This window comes from Tachypleus tridentatus, chromosome 12, assembly GCF_004210375.1.
Source record: "Tachypleus tridentatus isolate NWPU-2018 chromosome 12, ASM421037v1, whole genome shotgun sequence".
Lineage (NCBI taxonomy): Eukaryota > Metazoa > Arthropoda > Merostomata > Xiphosura > Limulidae > Tachypleus > Tachypleus tridentatus.
In genome coordinates, this window is record NC_134836.1 from 114,372,955 (window position 1) to 114,389,877 (window position 16,923).

General features: G+C 34.4%; 1 protein-coding gene across 1 annotated transcript in view; it reads left to right on the forward strand.

The window, feature by feature from the left end:
- Positions 1-2,662: 2,662 nt before the first annotated feature.
- Positions 2,663-16,923, forward strand: part of LOC143234402 (nuclear factor NF-kappa-B p100 subunit-like) — a 98,260-nt gene continuing 83,999 nt past the window's right edge. The window contains exon 1 of the mRNA XM_076471756.1: positions 2,663-2,840. Coding sequence (XP_076327871.1) covers positions 2,826-2,840 — 15 coding nt within the window. The 5' untranslated portion in view covers positions 2,663-2,825. The remainder of the gene's footprint in view (positions 2,841-16,923) is intronic.

The window sequence follows — 16,923 nt, forward strand, 5'->3', positions numbered from 1 at the left end:
TATGAACAGTATATACAAACATGGTTCATCACAATGTTATGAACAGTATATACAAACAGGGTTCATTACAATGTTATGAACAGTACATACAAACAGGATTCATTACAATGTTATGAACAGTGTATACAAACAGGGTTCATCACAATGTTATGAACAGTATATACAAACAGGGTTCATTACAATGTTATGAACAGTATATACAAACAGGGTTCATCACAATGTTATGAACAGTATATACAAACAAGGTTTATTACAATGTTATGAACAGTATATACAAACATGGTTCATCACAATGTTATGAACAGTATATACAAACAGGGTTCATTACAATGTTATGAACAGTATATCAAACATGGTTCATTACAATGTTATGAACAGTGTATACAAACAGGGTTTATTATATTCTGAAATATTCCATTCATATTTCAATTTGTAAAATGAGAATTTGTGTTTTTAAAATCATAAAGACGATTTTGCGTTCCATAACATGTTAAAAATATTTCGAGAGTGAGAAACGTTAATGGTAATTGCATATTACAAAGTGCACCTGGATACAGAAGCTTGCGTCAGTTTCTTGAGGCCGAAGTTTTACGTGGACAAAACTCATGGTGAAGAGAGAAAGGCTTTATGAAGGAAAACTGACACTTTTCAGTGAAGATATAGACTTAAAATCTTGGTCCTCTTTTAAACTTTTACCGGCTTCGAAAGTAGGACAGGTGAAATAAATAGTTACATGTTTACTGCCAGCAATGACAATCATATGTTTATGGAGGAACGGATTCATTTCTAAGCAGAGGAAAAAGTGATCTTAAACGGAAAGTGTAGTTGATTTTTCTAAGCATGAATATCTTAACTTTTATGTGCTGATCATAACTGCATGAAATGAATACAGAAGAGTAAGAAATCACATATATTAAAGAAAACTCAACTGTTTCTGTCTCTGGTTTCGTTATATAATGTTCTTTAGCCAACATCCATTTTAACTTTCTGAAGGGTAGAGTGTGCTCTAATGCTTAACATGTCAGCTTAAAGAACAGAAGATCCAAGGTCAGAGCCTGTGAAAGTCGTTAAATAAACTCTATCATATCAGCTAGGGCTCGTTGTAAGAGTAACAGCCAATAACTCTGTTCTGTTAAGAGCAGCCCTATACATTTAAAGATCACAGCACAAAGTCGTTATAAACTCTAACCCGGATCATTACTCTGTAAAGCAGCCCGTAACAGCCGTCATTACGTAACTGTTCGAAATGCTATTTACCTATCGTTTGAACTGAGAACAAAAACTTTATTACTTTGGTATTAGGATTGAGAAACGTTATTACTTTGGTATTAGGATTGGGAAACGTTATTACTTAGGTATTAGGATTGGGAAACGTTATTACTTTGGTATTAGGATTGAGAAACGTTATTACTTTGGTATTATGATTGAGAAACGTTATTACTTTGGTATTAGGATTGGGAAACGTTATTACTTTGGTATTAGGATTGAGAAACGTTATTACTTTGGTATTAGGATTGGGAAACGTTATTACTTTGGTATTAGGATTGGGAAACGTTATTACTTTAGTATTAGGATCGACAAAACGTTGTTTGTTTTTGCAGAGTCTCAGTTACGTCTGTTTTCTTTCTTAACATATTTTGTTTAAGAACACATTTCTCAGCTCTTAATTTGTTCTCGTGTTTCTAAACTACAAATATACATACAACAACAATTTTTATAGATTTGTGTTTCACAGAATTCTAAAAGTAAAAAAAATTAATTTGTTTTAATTTTTTAATAATAAACTTACTTTAACGTTATTCTCATAGCAGTTTATTTAAGTGTTATGAAGGTGTACGTATTACAATATTTCAATGCTAATAAAATTTTGTAGCATTTGCTAAAAAAGTTTCATGGCGTGTTCGTTTCGGCACGTAATAAAATGTTTATTAGAAAAAGTCACTTGGTAAATCAATAATAAGTGTACGGACTTGTAACGCTAAGACTGAGGGTCCGATTTCCTGCGGTGGACAGCGCTAAAAAAAACACAGAAAAAGTAAGGACTGTGTTAATATGGCATACGTTCTTTCTTAGTTTACTCTTATTTGCCGGCATGGCCATGGAGTGGAGTGCTTGACTCTCAATCTGAAGATCGAAAATTCGAATCCCCATCACACCAAAGATGCTCGCCCTTTCAGCCTTGGAAGCGTTATAATTTAACGATCAGTCCCACTATTCGTTGGTAAAAGAGTAGCCCAAGAGTTGGCGGTGGGTGGTGGTGACTATCTGCCTTTCCTCTAGTCTTACACTGTTAAATTAGGGACGGCTAGCGCAGATAGTCCTCGAATAGCTTTGCGCGAAATTCAAAACAAACAATTATTCTTATTATAGCATTAAAAACGATTTCCACCGTATATTTAAGTTTATAATAATATTACAAATTAGCTGGTTAGATTTTCCTCATTTTAATATTCCATTCCCCAAACCTAATCTTCAGATAATAACAATAAAAATAGTCTAATGCACAAAAGGTTTACAGACGTGACGAGAACTTGTTGAATAATTTAATAAGTTAAGCTCGAAGCTTCTGCCACCAGATGCCGCTGTTACGTTATACCTGTCTCAGCAAGCACGTGCAGCCAATGACTCAACGGCAAATACTGACAACCTCCGCGGCTTTGTCACACCTGATTTTAAAGCAGTTTTATATACATAGAGAACTTCAGAAAGCCAAGTAAATGAACTGAAATGAAAATAGTATTGAAGGCACATTTTTAAACAACTGATAGCGAGAACTGTGACAATAATTTCCTTTCGCCGTGCCTAATTGAGCTTTCAGTAATATAATGGAGAACCTAAGGGTAAGTGTTTCTAAATTTGATTAATATTACTGTAAATGTAGGCGTCTATCTACGCTGAGTCAGATATTGAAATTCCGGATGTCTTACCAGAAAACCCACTTCATTATTTAAGTATATATATGTTACACTGACATCTGACTGCAAAAAACTTAATTTATTGTATTATGTTTGATCAATTCAAAATCCATAATGTTACGAACTACGAATGATATTTTCGTTTGAGTTTTTGTATAGCAGTTTTCATTATTTTGTCACTTCCTCAAATTTTTTAAGAGAGTTAACACTTTCCGTAATATAACATGTTATAAAGTAACACTTTCCCTAATATAACATGTTATAAAGTATATATATTTGTAAAAATAATCAGTTTAAAAGTTTTAATATGTTTCTAGACATTTTTATAGATGTTAAAGTTCCTTTTAAAATATTTATATTTTAAATTTATTAATATTCCATAAAGGCCCGACATGACCAGGTGGTTAAGGCACTCGGCTCGTAATCTGAGGATTAGAATCCCGTCCCACCAAACATGCTCCCCCTTTTCAGCCGTGGGGGCGTTATAATGGCGGTCAATTCAACTATTCGTTGGTAAAAGAGTAGCTCACGAGTTGGCGGTGGGTGGTGATGACTAGCTGCCTTCCCTCTAGTCTTACACTGCTAAATTAGGGATGGTTAGCCCAGATAGCCCTCGAGTAGCTTTGTGTGAAATTCAAACCAAATCAATATTCCACAAACTATTAAAATTCCCGTTTAAACCTTGATTGAAATAGCACTTTTTTAAATGTAACTTTAAAATTCAATACAAAGCATATTCATTTTAGGTTTTTATTATTTACCATTTTAGATTTTACCATAAACTTGACAAAAGAAAAACATGCTTTAAACTAGTTAGTATTTTCTATTAAAATTCCTGTTTCAAACCTTCATACAGAGTAGATATTTAAATATAACATTTTGCAATAAATAAGGTATCAAAAACTTGATGAAAAACAATTATTTTAAGCCCTTCGTTGTTTTCTTTTATACTACTTCCTATAAATATGAAAAGAAACACATTTCTAAACATGTTAACATTTACTATTAAAAATCGTTTAGGACTGATACAAAACTTTATTCAGATCTTGCTCGGTGTGTTTGACAGTGAACATATTTTTTTCTTTTAAATAGGTCAAACTCTTCAATCATCTGACATGTCATAATAGTGGTACAAAAAGTACATATTTTAAACATTTTTTATTATTTACTATTATATAATGTATCACAAATTTAACATAGAAACCAGGAAATATTTGATGTCTTGTTTACATTTCCACTTCGTTTTGAAAGGTTAAAACTTCCCTAAGAAACTTTTAAAAAATTCAAACTATACAACAGAAATGAAACTTGAACTGATGTAAATACAAATACATTATCAAAGCCTAAACTCAAATACTAAACTCAAGAGAACAAACAAAACAACAAACTCAAATACTAAACTCAAGGAACAAACAAAACAACAAACTCAAATACTAAACTCAGATAACAAACAAAATAACAAATTCAAATTCTAAACTCACAGATAACAAACAAAACAACAAACTCAAATACTTAACTCAGAGAACAAACAAAACAACAAACTCAAATACTAAACTCAAGGAACAAACAAAACAACAAACTCAAATACTTAACTCAGATAACAAACAAAACAACAAATTCTAAACTCAAATAACAAACAAAACAACAAACTCAACTCAGAGAACAAACAAAACAACAAACTCAACAAAGATAACAAACTAAACAACAAACTCAAATACTTAACTCAGAGAACAAACAAAACAACAAACTCAAATACTTAACTCAGATAACAAACTAAACAACAAACTCAAATACTAAACTCAAGGAACAAACTAAACAACAAACTCAAATACTAAACTCAAGGAACAAACAAAACAACAAACTCAAATACTTAGCTCAAGGAACAAACAAAACAACAAACTCAAATACTTAACTCAGATAACAAACAAAATAACAAATTCAAATTCTAAACTCACAGATAACAAACAAAACAACAAACTCAAATACTTAACTCAGAGAACAAACAAAACAACAAACTCAAATACTTAACTCAGAGAACAAACAAAACAACAAACTCAAATACTTAACTCAGAGAACAAACAAAACAACAAACTCAAATACTTAACTCAGAGAACAAACAAAACAACAAACTCAAATACTTAACTCAGATAACAAACTAAACAACAAACTCAAATACTTAACTCAGAGAACAAACAAAACAACAAACTCAAATACTAAACTCAAGGAACAAACAAAACAACAAACTCAAATACTTAACTCAGATAACAAACTAAACAACAAACTCAAATACTAAACTCAAGGAACAAACAAAACAACAAACTCAAATACTTAACTCAGATAACAAACTAAACAACAAACTCAAATACTAAACTCAGATAACAAACTAAACAACAAACTCAAATACTAAACTCAGGAACAAACAAAACAACAAACTCAAATACTAAACTCGCAGAGAGCAAATTAAACAACAAACTCAAATACTTAACTCAGATAACAAACAAAACAACAAATTCAAATACTTAACTTACAGAGAGCAAACAAAACACATACGCAAATAGTAATACACGAAGAACAAATAGAACATAATACTAACCTACAAACACAAACATTAAATTTGCTTAGACCAAACATAAAATATCAAACAACAAACATTAATATCGATACTAAACTCACTGAGACCAAACAGAATCAAATCACACACGACACAATGAATACGAAATCAATTATAGCAAATAGAACTCAGTAATTCACGACAAGCAAACAAAGAACAAACGCTAAATTTGTCGCAAGCAAATACAACAAAATAACGTTAGACAGAACACAAATACCAAACTCAATTAGAGAAAAATAGAAGAAATATCTCCCATTAAAACTTGAGACGTTCATAGCCAAAAAAAAACCGTAAAAATTCAGAAAAAAAACTCTTCCAAAGGATGGATAAAAGTTTGTTTTTAAACTGTAAGCCAGTACAAGAGTCACAAAAATATCACATTTTGACTTAGTGTCACAAAAAAACCAGTTATACTCTAATTTAAAACAACCTGCTTCAAGTATTGCGTTAACATGCCTTATTGTTTTTCTAAGTTTGTTTTTTGAATTTCGCGCAAAGCTACTTGAGGGCTATCTGCTCTAGCCGTCCCTAATTTAGTAGTGTAAGACTAGAGGGAAGGCAGCTAGTCATCACAACCCACCGCCAACTCTTGGACTACTCTTCTTAGCAACGAATAGTGGGATTGACCCTCACATTATAACGCCCCCACGGCTGAAGGGACGAACATGTTTGTTGCGACGGGGATGCGAACCCGCGACCCTCAGATTACGAGTCGCACGCCTTAACCCACCTGGCCATGTTGTGCCGCGTTGTTTCTAAGATTTTGTTTTGAAGGTCGTATCATGAGACATTAACACAAATATATTAATACTTATATCTAAATATATAAGAGAAAAAAAACAGACTCGATGGAAACCAAACTAGAAAATGATGTTCGATTTCACGAGAATGTTTTTTTTCTTTCTTGTCGTTTGTGTTTTTAAACATCACTTTACTTGTTTTTTTATTTTCCGTGAAATATTGACTCTCGTTTCGCGTTCAGTTGATCGCCACTAAATCACTTCATCACCTGGAAACGAGACTATATAGGCCGATTGGAATACGACAGCAACATAACGTGTCAGGCAAAGCTAAACTGAATTTAATATTTTGTTAGGACACTCTTTATAACTGCAGACGTCGCAGTAAACATGCCAATACTTTAGCTGTTTTTTAATTTCATCAATTTATTAGTTATATAGTGCTTGATGATAAATCCGTAATTTGTCTGTTAACCGTTATTCTTACCTTGTACATGACTTTGCGCTTTTACTGATTGACGCAATACTTAACACAGCGGTGAAAATGGCACATAAAGTTCTTACGACCCAATTAATGATACCAAAACATAAAAAAATGGTGTTTTCATAATGTTAAGTCATTGTGGAATGATTCATCTATCAATTCTTTTCATCGTAAACATTTGTATGGAAACATTTTTTTATTCGTTGTTATGTTACGGTCAATCCCACTATTCTTTGGTAAAAGAGTAGCCCAAGAGTTAGCGGTGGGTGGTGATGACTAGCTGCCTTCCCTCTAGTCTTATACTGCTAAATTAGAGACGGCTAGCTCAGATAGTCCTCGTGTGGCTTTGCGCGAAATTCAAAACCAAACAATTATTTACATGAATATTCTTAAGTTTGTTTGAAGCTAAGCACTAAACAACGTAATGAGGTACTCAAATTCCAATATAAAGTGACCGCTGTGACCACTAAACCCAAAATGCGTTAGTGAAATAGCAAATCTCAAAATACTGTGTATCTTGGAAAAAAAAGTTTTTTTTTTAATTTCGAGAAAAGCTACACAAGGGCTATCTGCGCTAGCCATTCCTGATTTAGCAGTGTAAGACTAGAGGGAAGGCAGCTAGTCATCATCGCCCACCGCCAACTCTTGCGATACTCTTTTACCAACGAATAGTAGGATTGGCCGCACATTATAACGCCCTAACGACTGAAAGGACGAGTATTCTTGGTGCGAAAGGGATTCGAACCCTCGACCCTCGAATTACGAGTCGAGCGCCTTAACCACCTGGCCATGCTGGGGCCCAGATGATTGAATTGATACAAACACGTGAGGACATCTCTTCCTACATTTCTGCTTTTATACACGCTCACTTGTTTCAAATGTTAATTGTTGTCTTGTTTTGTTAATTTTGTAATATGTCTGTTGTTATTTGTGATTCTAAAGGCAAAGCAAAACTGTGTTCTTAGAAAGTTGTTACAATATGCATTTGGAATTATGGAATCGACTTAGAATCGTCTGAGTATTTGGTTAAAAGGAATATTTGTCGTCTGACGAAATAAAGTAATGATTAGTAGACGATATGTATTTCGTCAGATATAACAAGTTAAGTTTGATAGAGACCTAACTTACTTTGTTGGGCATATCTAAGTTCAAGCTAATAGATTATATATACTTTGTTGGATATATATTGTTGGTCAATAGTAATATGTATCTCGTACTATTTGTCTTTAGCGATTCCTACGTATGTGTTTTTTGTTGTTATTGTTTTGTTTTGTTTTTGCATTTTTAAGTACGGCAAAGAAACTCCTTGGGATATATGCAAGACCAACAGCCATATTTCATAAAGTATGTTTCACAATTAGATTAATTGTTTGTTTTAGGGCAACGCTACATAGGCTATCTAAATTCACTTAGGGGAACCTAACCCTGGAATTTAGAGACGTAAGCTCGTAAACCTATTGCTATCCCATCGGGGACCGTTACAACAAAACAATTTCGATATAAAACGCATTTTAGCTGGTTAGTTGGAGTCCTAAAATTCTGTACCCTGATCCTTGGAAATTTGTTTGCTTGTTTTGTTGTGAAGCATAAAGCTAGAGACTGGACTATTTGTGTTCTGTCTATCGCATGATCGAAACTCGATTTTTAACCTTTTCGCATTGCAAGTCCTAATACTTAGCTGCTGAACAACCGAGTGAACATTTTTTAAAATTTTCATCTCTATTCTGATATTTAAAAACTGTTGAAAAATGTAATTTTGTATTTGTTTATTTTCACAGGATGAACTGATAAGTTTGGTCTTTCATTCGTAATATGATTTCAATGATAAAAAACACACCTTAATTCAACCACTTCAGTTAAGATTTTGTTGCTGTTTTTGTTTGTTGAATTTTGCTCAAATCTACTTGAGGGCTATCAACGCTAGGTGTCCTTAATTTTGAAATAATAGACTATAACAAAGACAGCTACTCTATACCACATATCACCATCTCTTGGGCTACTTTTAATCAAATTATACTGGGATTTGACCGTCACTCTTATAATGCACCCATAGTGCAGAGTGTTTTTATTGTTTTTATTTTATGGTAACGGATCTCAAAACCACAGAACCCTAGGACCACAGCCCGACACGCTAACAACTAGGCAGCACTCAATTCCTCGAATTGAGTGGTATCATAATGCGGTTTATGGTTGCAAAACTGTTGTAGCTTTTGTGGACAAATAATTAATTAACAATTAATTAATATTTATATAAATAGAAACATTTAAATATTCCTTGACTTCATTCTATTTTAGCCCCCTAGTGGCACAGCGGTATGTCTGCGGACTCGCACCGCTAGAAACCAGGTTTCGATACCCGTGGTGGGCAGAGCACAGATAGTACTTTGTGTAGCTTTGTCTTAACAACAAACAAACAATCAAAACATTCTATTTTAACTAATATGAGAATCGATCGGCTGGTTATTTTAAAGCTGAGCCACATTAGATTATCTGCTGTGTCCACCATGGGAAATCGAACCTCGAATTGTTACGTTGTACATCCGTACTCTTAGCGCTGTCTTACCGGAGGACAATACGAGGATGCACCAGAATTAATCAACAGAAAGTATTGAAATAGAGATGTTGGTCTAACGAGATATTTTGTGTTTTGATACAAAAACAGACATTAAGAGCGGCTCAATTTCAGTTTCTCAGAACGACAAGTGTGTGTTTTTTTTCTCCTTAGAGATCGTAACATGCACTATTATCGTTGAAAATAAGGAATTTCAAGTTGTTATTATCGTATTGTTTTTAAATCCATTTTTTTAAAGATTGTTTGCAACTTACACAACGTTTTATGATAAAATAACAATAATATTAGCCACCAGAAGAATAAGTTATTAAGTCATTGGCCTGGCATGGCCAAGCGCGTAAGGCGTGCGACTCGTAATCCGAGGGTCGCGGGTTCGCGCCTTCGTCGCGCTAAACATGCTCGCCCTCCCAACCGTGGAGGCGTATAATGTGACGGTCAATCCCACTATTCGTTGGTAAAAGAGTAGCCCAAGAGTTGGCGGTGGGTGGTGATGACTAGCTGCCTTCCCTCTAGTCTTACACTGCTAAATTAGGGACGGCTAGCACAGATAGCCCTCGAGTAGCTTTGTGCGAAATTCCAAAACAAACAAACAAAACAAATTAAGTCATTAAAAACTAACAAGCATTCGCCTTGTACGATTTGAAACTACCGTTGGCAAGAGACGCAATAGAATTGCACATTATCAGTATCGTGTCTCAGCGCCATCTACCGGAGCTATGTAACTGGAAATATCTCTTTATATATATATATATATATATATATTGATTATTGAGTTGTTTCATTTGGCTAATTACTGCGTCAATCGTGGAAGCTCGAAACCACAATTTTATAGCTGTAAATTCGTAAACTTTCCGCCGACCCAGTTGGGGGGATAGTGATTTACGAATATCGCTTTAGTATTTGTGTATATTTAGATTCTACCAATAATACCTTATATCGAGATTTATCAGAAATACGAAACATTAGTCACCGCAAGCAACGTATAAAAGAAAGAAAAATAGACAAATAAACAATTCGAAGATCGTAGAACAAAACACGTTTGACTAATCTTCAGAATTCATTACTGTTTTGTGTTTCAAAAGAACTGTTTAAAATGGTTTCTCGAAGGCCATACGTAATTACAAGCAAATATCAAAATTATCATAATCAAGTTAAATCACAGACGTTCTCAGGAGAAGTTCAAACCTGATAAAGGTGCTGGACTCGCCCAAATTCGTGTTCAAATGTGGTTCCGTTTGGCGATTTCTTTTTGTTTGAAGGTTTATGACATCAACTCCAGTTTTGATACCCAAAACCGTGGAACCTACCTTGCGAATACGACGAAGTAAAAACAAACCTTATTTCATTTTACGACTTTTCCTGAACACGAACCGCGATAGATTTATTTACCAAAACAATGTGTAGGTTTGTATAATCCAATATAATGATTTTAAAGCTAAAAACTTGTCCTACTTTTGTTGGAATTTTGCCTCACTGGCTTGTCACCTGTACGGTATATAAAAGGTTAAGGTTTACTGTGGATGTAATTGAAAATATTAGAAAATAACATGAATTTTTATGTAACATAAATTACTTTAACTTAACACTGAAGGGGGTTAACTCGGAGTTCGTGTACTAAACAATGCTTTTGTTGTTGTTGTATTTTTTATTTAAATCTACGACATTTATAAACTGTGAACGCGACATCGTGTATTTAAAGTAATTATAACAGTTAGGCCACTTGTCTAGGTTAGGTGCATAGAGTTCTGAACGAATCTGGTGGCTGAGCGGGGCTTCTCAATAACTGCGAAGTTAAACCTGTTCCACACCAAGTAATACCACCAAATATCTCTGTTACAAAAAACATTTTTAGCTGAATAGTCTGGTCAAAAATGAAAAACCGATTGGCTTGTCTATTAAAAGACACCAGATCGAACGAACGCTTTTGAAACCTGGATATTGACGGTAAGTGTTAAGACTGAACGTGGTACTCTGTGTTTATAAACAAATTACACAAAAACCTTAACACATAAATACTACTGTCTGAGATGGGAATCTGAGGGATGACAGATCCATTCCCCAAATGCCTTTAACTTTGCAACACGTTGTACTATCCACACCCGTCCCTTCCTTTCGTATATGATGACGTCATCCGTACTTCGCCACTCCTATTTTCATTTTTAAAGTTTACTAAAGTTTTAAAAAGCTTCCCAACCACGCAGTTTTTATAGATACACAGTTTTCTCTTCTAGGAAATTAGTACCAAGAGGTGAACGTACTACACGAGTTTTCGTCTTCTATTTCGCTACTACGGTTTTCATGAAAAGGAAACTGAAACCAAGCGGGATTTAAATCGTCCTGGTTTCTCCAAGTAAACTGACGAAGTGATAAACTGTATTAGTACTTATTATTTGTCTATCCAGCTGTGTATATAGATATACATAGTTATACATAGATAACTATATAGTATATATAGTTCCATAAAAAGGATGTGCGTTGCGATCTTTCAGCGTAAAGTAGAGATGGATAGAAACTAAATATCGAATAGTGTCTGTGAATCTACGATGGACATTATTACTTCGTGTAGAAAGACATCTTGTTGAATAATGTGCCATTACAGTATGAGTGATTGTGAGTTACGACATCATTCGATCAGCTTATTTTTGCTCGAATCACTAGTTATCATAAATATACATCGACAGTCCATGCATGACTAATTCCACGTGATAAAAGGAAAGTATTATCTCGTTTAATTATCCAATATTCGTGATTCATCTAAATTTATAACCACAGAAAGAAACTTCGGTCATACTGACCAATTTACACAAGTGATATTCTTTCTCTAATAAGTACGCAGTATTTTGTTCTGGATATCTAACTTGTAGATTGTGTGCCTGTTTATAATGGTAATATGAAGAATTTCTGTTTAATTACGGAATGTTTTGCGCTCGTTCTAGTCAAGTGTGATTCTTAATATTTTGATAAGGGATGGAACAGAGGAGCACTGGGGATACCTGCCCCCCAGATTTTGGTATCTTACCAAGAAAAGTCTCTTTCAAATCCGAATTCAATGGTCACGGTTAACATAATAAATATTAAAGTGTTCCCCCACAAAACAAAATTATAATTTTTTGTGTCGCCTATGAATTTTTTTCCAATACTTCGTAAAAATATGTTTAAAAAGTATTCATAAACTGATTCCACCCACTAAAAAATAAAACCAGTTAATTCTCTTCAAAATATATTTCTTCTGGGGATTGTTTTCATTACTTCAGTGACATTATACTGACGTAACCCTAAAGATTAACGAATTTGTCTACCATAGACTCTATAGTTATAATGCCATATAGCATTGCACAATCACTTTGTAGGCCTTTCCTGAATTAACACATTGATACGACACGTTGAAACACACTAGTCATCTACAGTCGGTGGACTCAGCAGATAGCTTGATGTGGTTTTGCTATAATAAAAACACGCACCCACACTAGTCATCTATACCAGTATTTGAGGTCCAATTAATAAAGAAGCAGAGTTTAGTCCAACATTTAGTTTGTTTGAATTATGGAGCTGACGTTCTTTGCTTTCGTCCCGTTAATGCTGAAAAATTACGCTGCGATATTTTGGTCGTGGATGCATTATAAGAGTGACAGTTAAATCCCAATACTTCGTATAATAAAGTATCCCCATGGCTGGCGGTGGGTGATGCTGAATAGTTACCTTCCCTCTAGCTTATCACTTTAAAATTAGAAATATATTAACAATGGTAATGATAAATAACACAACGGTATAGTTCAAAGACAAATCATACAATGTTGGATGTTAACAGTAAAGGAAACAATGGTATATTTTAATGCTAAAGAACATCGCGGTATATAGATATATTAGCGGTGAATAAGACAATGTTGTATCTTAAATGTATGTTAAAGGTATAGTACACGACGGCATATGTTTACCGTACAGTAAACAATACTATAAAGTAACTGTAAATAAAACAACAATGAATATTAAAGGTACAGTACACAATAGTATGTGTTTACCATACACCAAACAATACTATAAATTAACTGTAAATAAAACAACAATGAATGTTGCAGGTACAGTACACAATGGCATATGTTTACCGAAAAGCATACAATACTATAAATCAACTGTAAATAAAACTGTACACAATGGTATATATTTACCGTACAGAACGCAATACTATAAATCAACTGTAAATAAAACTGTCTGTTTGTTTTTGAATTTCACGCAAAGCTACTCGAGGGTTATCTGCGCTAGCCGTCTCTAATTTAGCAGTGTAAAACTAGAAGGAAGGCTGCTAGTCATCACCACCCACCGCCAACTCTTGGGCTACTCTTTTACCAACGAATAGTGGGATTGACCGTCACATTATAACGCCCCCATGGTTGAAAAGGCAAGCATGTTTTAAAACTGTACAAATGGTATATGTTTACCGTACAACAAACAATACTATAAATCAACTGTAAATAAAACAACCATGAATGTTAAAGGTACAGTACACAATGTTTTAGTGTTCAAAACAAAGCTCTGTTCACCTCAAATCATGTAGCTATGAACATAATTAAAACAAACTTAAACATTCCAAATAATCTAAAAGTAATAAAAAATCTTGTTGTAGTGTTTTGAGAAAAACTGTATTTAATCAGTTCAAACAGTTGTTTAATTTTGAAATTAGGAAAAAAATTAATAAACGTACCATTTAATGAGAAACTAATTTTGAAAGAGTTAGGGACGTACGTATTAAGTTGTGATACACTTAACTGTTTTTTTGTTGTTGAGTGCAAAGCTACACAATGTGTTATCTGTCTTCTACCTATAGCAAGTATCGAGACCCGAATTTTTAGTATTATAAGATATAAGAGTGGTATTACACTTGATTTGTTTGTTTTGGTGGTAAGCACAAAGCTACACAGTATGAATTATTATGTTGTTCTCACCACGAGTATCAAAACCCAGTTACTACGTTATAAGTGTTCTGGCTAACGGCACAGCCACGTATAGTTCCTTTCGAAGAATTCCAGATCGGGTTTCATTATATCGCATATTTCTGGAAATATAATAGCTTATCTGCTTTGTTATTTTATTTAAATTATCCGGAAGATAGTCAGAAATGGAAGGACGAGCTAAGAAGCGAATAAACACAAATTTAGTGTGTGCTGTTAGCTATACTGTTCAGATCCATATTACTTTTCCTTTCAATAATCAATAATTATTTTTATCGGAAAGAAACAAGTATTATGTAATAAATATTTCCTGTTCTTTCTGACGCAAATTCTCTGAATAAATATTTCCAACTGCTCTACAACGCTCACAAGTTGCTTGGAACAGGCGTAAAGAAAGAGTTCTTTGAATCATAATAGTTTCAACAGCTGTTTTAAGCTAACAGATAAGTTTAATTTCAAAGAACTGGCTCTATTGATATATACCGGGAAAACTCGCATGCACTATGGCGCTAAACTCATTTCCTTGAAAACTGAAAATAATAAGAATAGAAAAAAAAATGCCTTGTGTTGTATTCCCACTACGTATATACTTGTGAGTTCTCACAAAAAGGCTTAACTACGTGTACATTGCAATCTTCAAATTGATTATTTTAATATATATTTTTATACAATTATATTTATACAGAAGCATAGTCTTTTAATTTCATCGTTGGGTTCGTAGAGGAAGTTCTGTCGTTTAGAAAACAACTTTCGCTACAAAGAGAGCATTATAACAAAAATATTACAATATTAATTATATGTCTCGCTCTTTTTTATGACTATTTTTATATATTTAAAAAAGAACATATTCTAAGTATTTTCTGTTTGACCTATGAATACGAAAAACAATTGTATTGTAGGTAAGCAATTGACTAATAAAACATGTTAAACTTGACTCTCTGAAACGACAAATAATTCTACAGATAAAATCCTTTGCATAGTTAGACTCGAAGGTTCTTTCCACACTTAACGGTGACTAGACAGAAGAGAAGATGGGGAATTCCCGGATTAAAAGCCGTGGTTTTCGGAGGTCATCTGAAGCTTGCTAACTTTGTTGTTGATTTAGTAAATGTTCATGGGTAATTTTCTGTAACAAATATGCATGGTAGCGAACACTCTTTTGTACTAAATGAATCTCCCTGCAGGAGAGACCTACGAGTTTGGTACAGTTTCATTGTTTGTTTGTTTTTTCTAGAACGTGTACATTTAGATCCCAGACGAGACGATATATAAACAATTATAAGCCATGCACTTTCATGCTTAGCCAGTTTTTACACGTCCTCATAGTCTGTAGAATATTAATAAGTTGCCTTCTATAAATTTGTCTCTGCAATTGTCTGTCATGCAGTTTCGGTTCGGCTCGGCATAGCCAGAGGGTGAAGGCGTTCGACTCGTAATCTGAGGGTCTCGGGTTCGAATCCGCGTCACGTAGTGGCGGCGCCCAGGGAGGCTTGGGGGAGCTTGAGCGCCTCAAATGAGCCAAGCCCCCCTCAGCCCCTCAATATTGCTACCTACATATATTCATCAAATATGGAAAACACAATCGTTATCGTTGCTTAACAATTAACATATTAGCTGGCCTCTGCAGAGGACCTAGTACAATCTGTCATCTCTGGTATCTCAGAAATGAGAATTGAAACAGCATGGAAAGACTTGGAAGAGTCTGCTGAGGATATATGTAAGAAAGTGGGAATACGCACTGAGACGTCAAGATGGACAGGGATTTGCCCCCAAACACCTGGACGAATTAATATCACATCTAGTACATGCCAAAAAGATGAACCAACACCAGATGCCAGGAGACATACCTTCTACGCCATCATAGACAGGATGCTCAACGAGCTGAATAGAAGATTCTCCTCTGATGCCTGCAGTGTTCTGATGGGTGCAACTGCATTGAACCCAAAACACTCCACATTTCTGGACAATCAAGCACTCTTAGGAATGGCAGCAAACTATGGTGTGGCAGAGGATGACCTCGCAGTGGAGGCCCACCAGTTGAACCGGCTAATTGCCAGGAATAAAGTATCCACACCATTGGAGCTTGCAACCATGCTGGAGCCATACAGGGATGCCTTCATGGATCTCCACAAACTTTTATGCATCGCTGCGACCCTGCCTGTCACTTGAGCTTCCTGTGAGAGAAGTTTCTCATGTCTGAAGCTTCTCAAGACATACTTGCGCAACAGCAGTGGTAACAACCGCACCAGTAAACTACAGGAGGGCAAAACAACCCGATATTAATACTGTTATAGACATATTTGCTGCCAATCACCAGAACAGGCGCATTGTTTTGAAGTAATATTGACTATAAACACAACATGATGAAAGATAGTTAGCCTGATAGTGACCTCACTTTTCCTCAGAGTGTATTAACTTCACATGGGATAATTCGTTTCTGCTATGTAAACTATGTCTTTATGTCATATTTCATTGGATTTGTAGCTTTACTCTTAATGATATATTAAATCTTCAATCTAAGCTAATCTTGATTTTTTTTATTATTACGTATTACCTTGGGTGGAATTTAGGTGAACTTCCTGTTTTACATATACACATATTTTCATAAACAGATTATTTCTAATTTGTAATAATGAATTATTAACCAGAGTATGA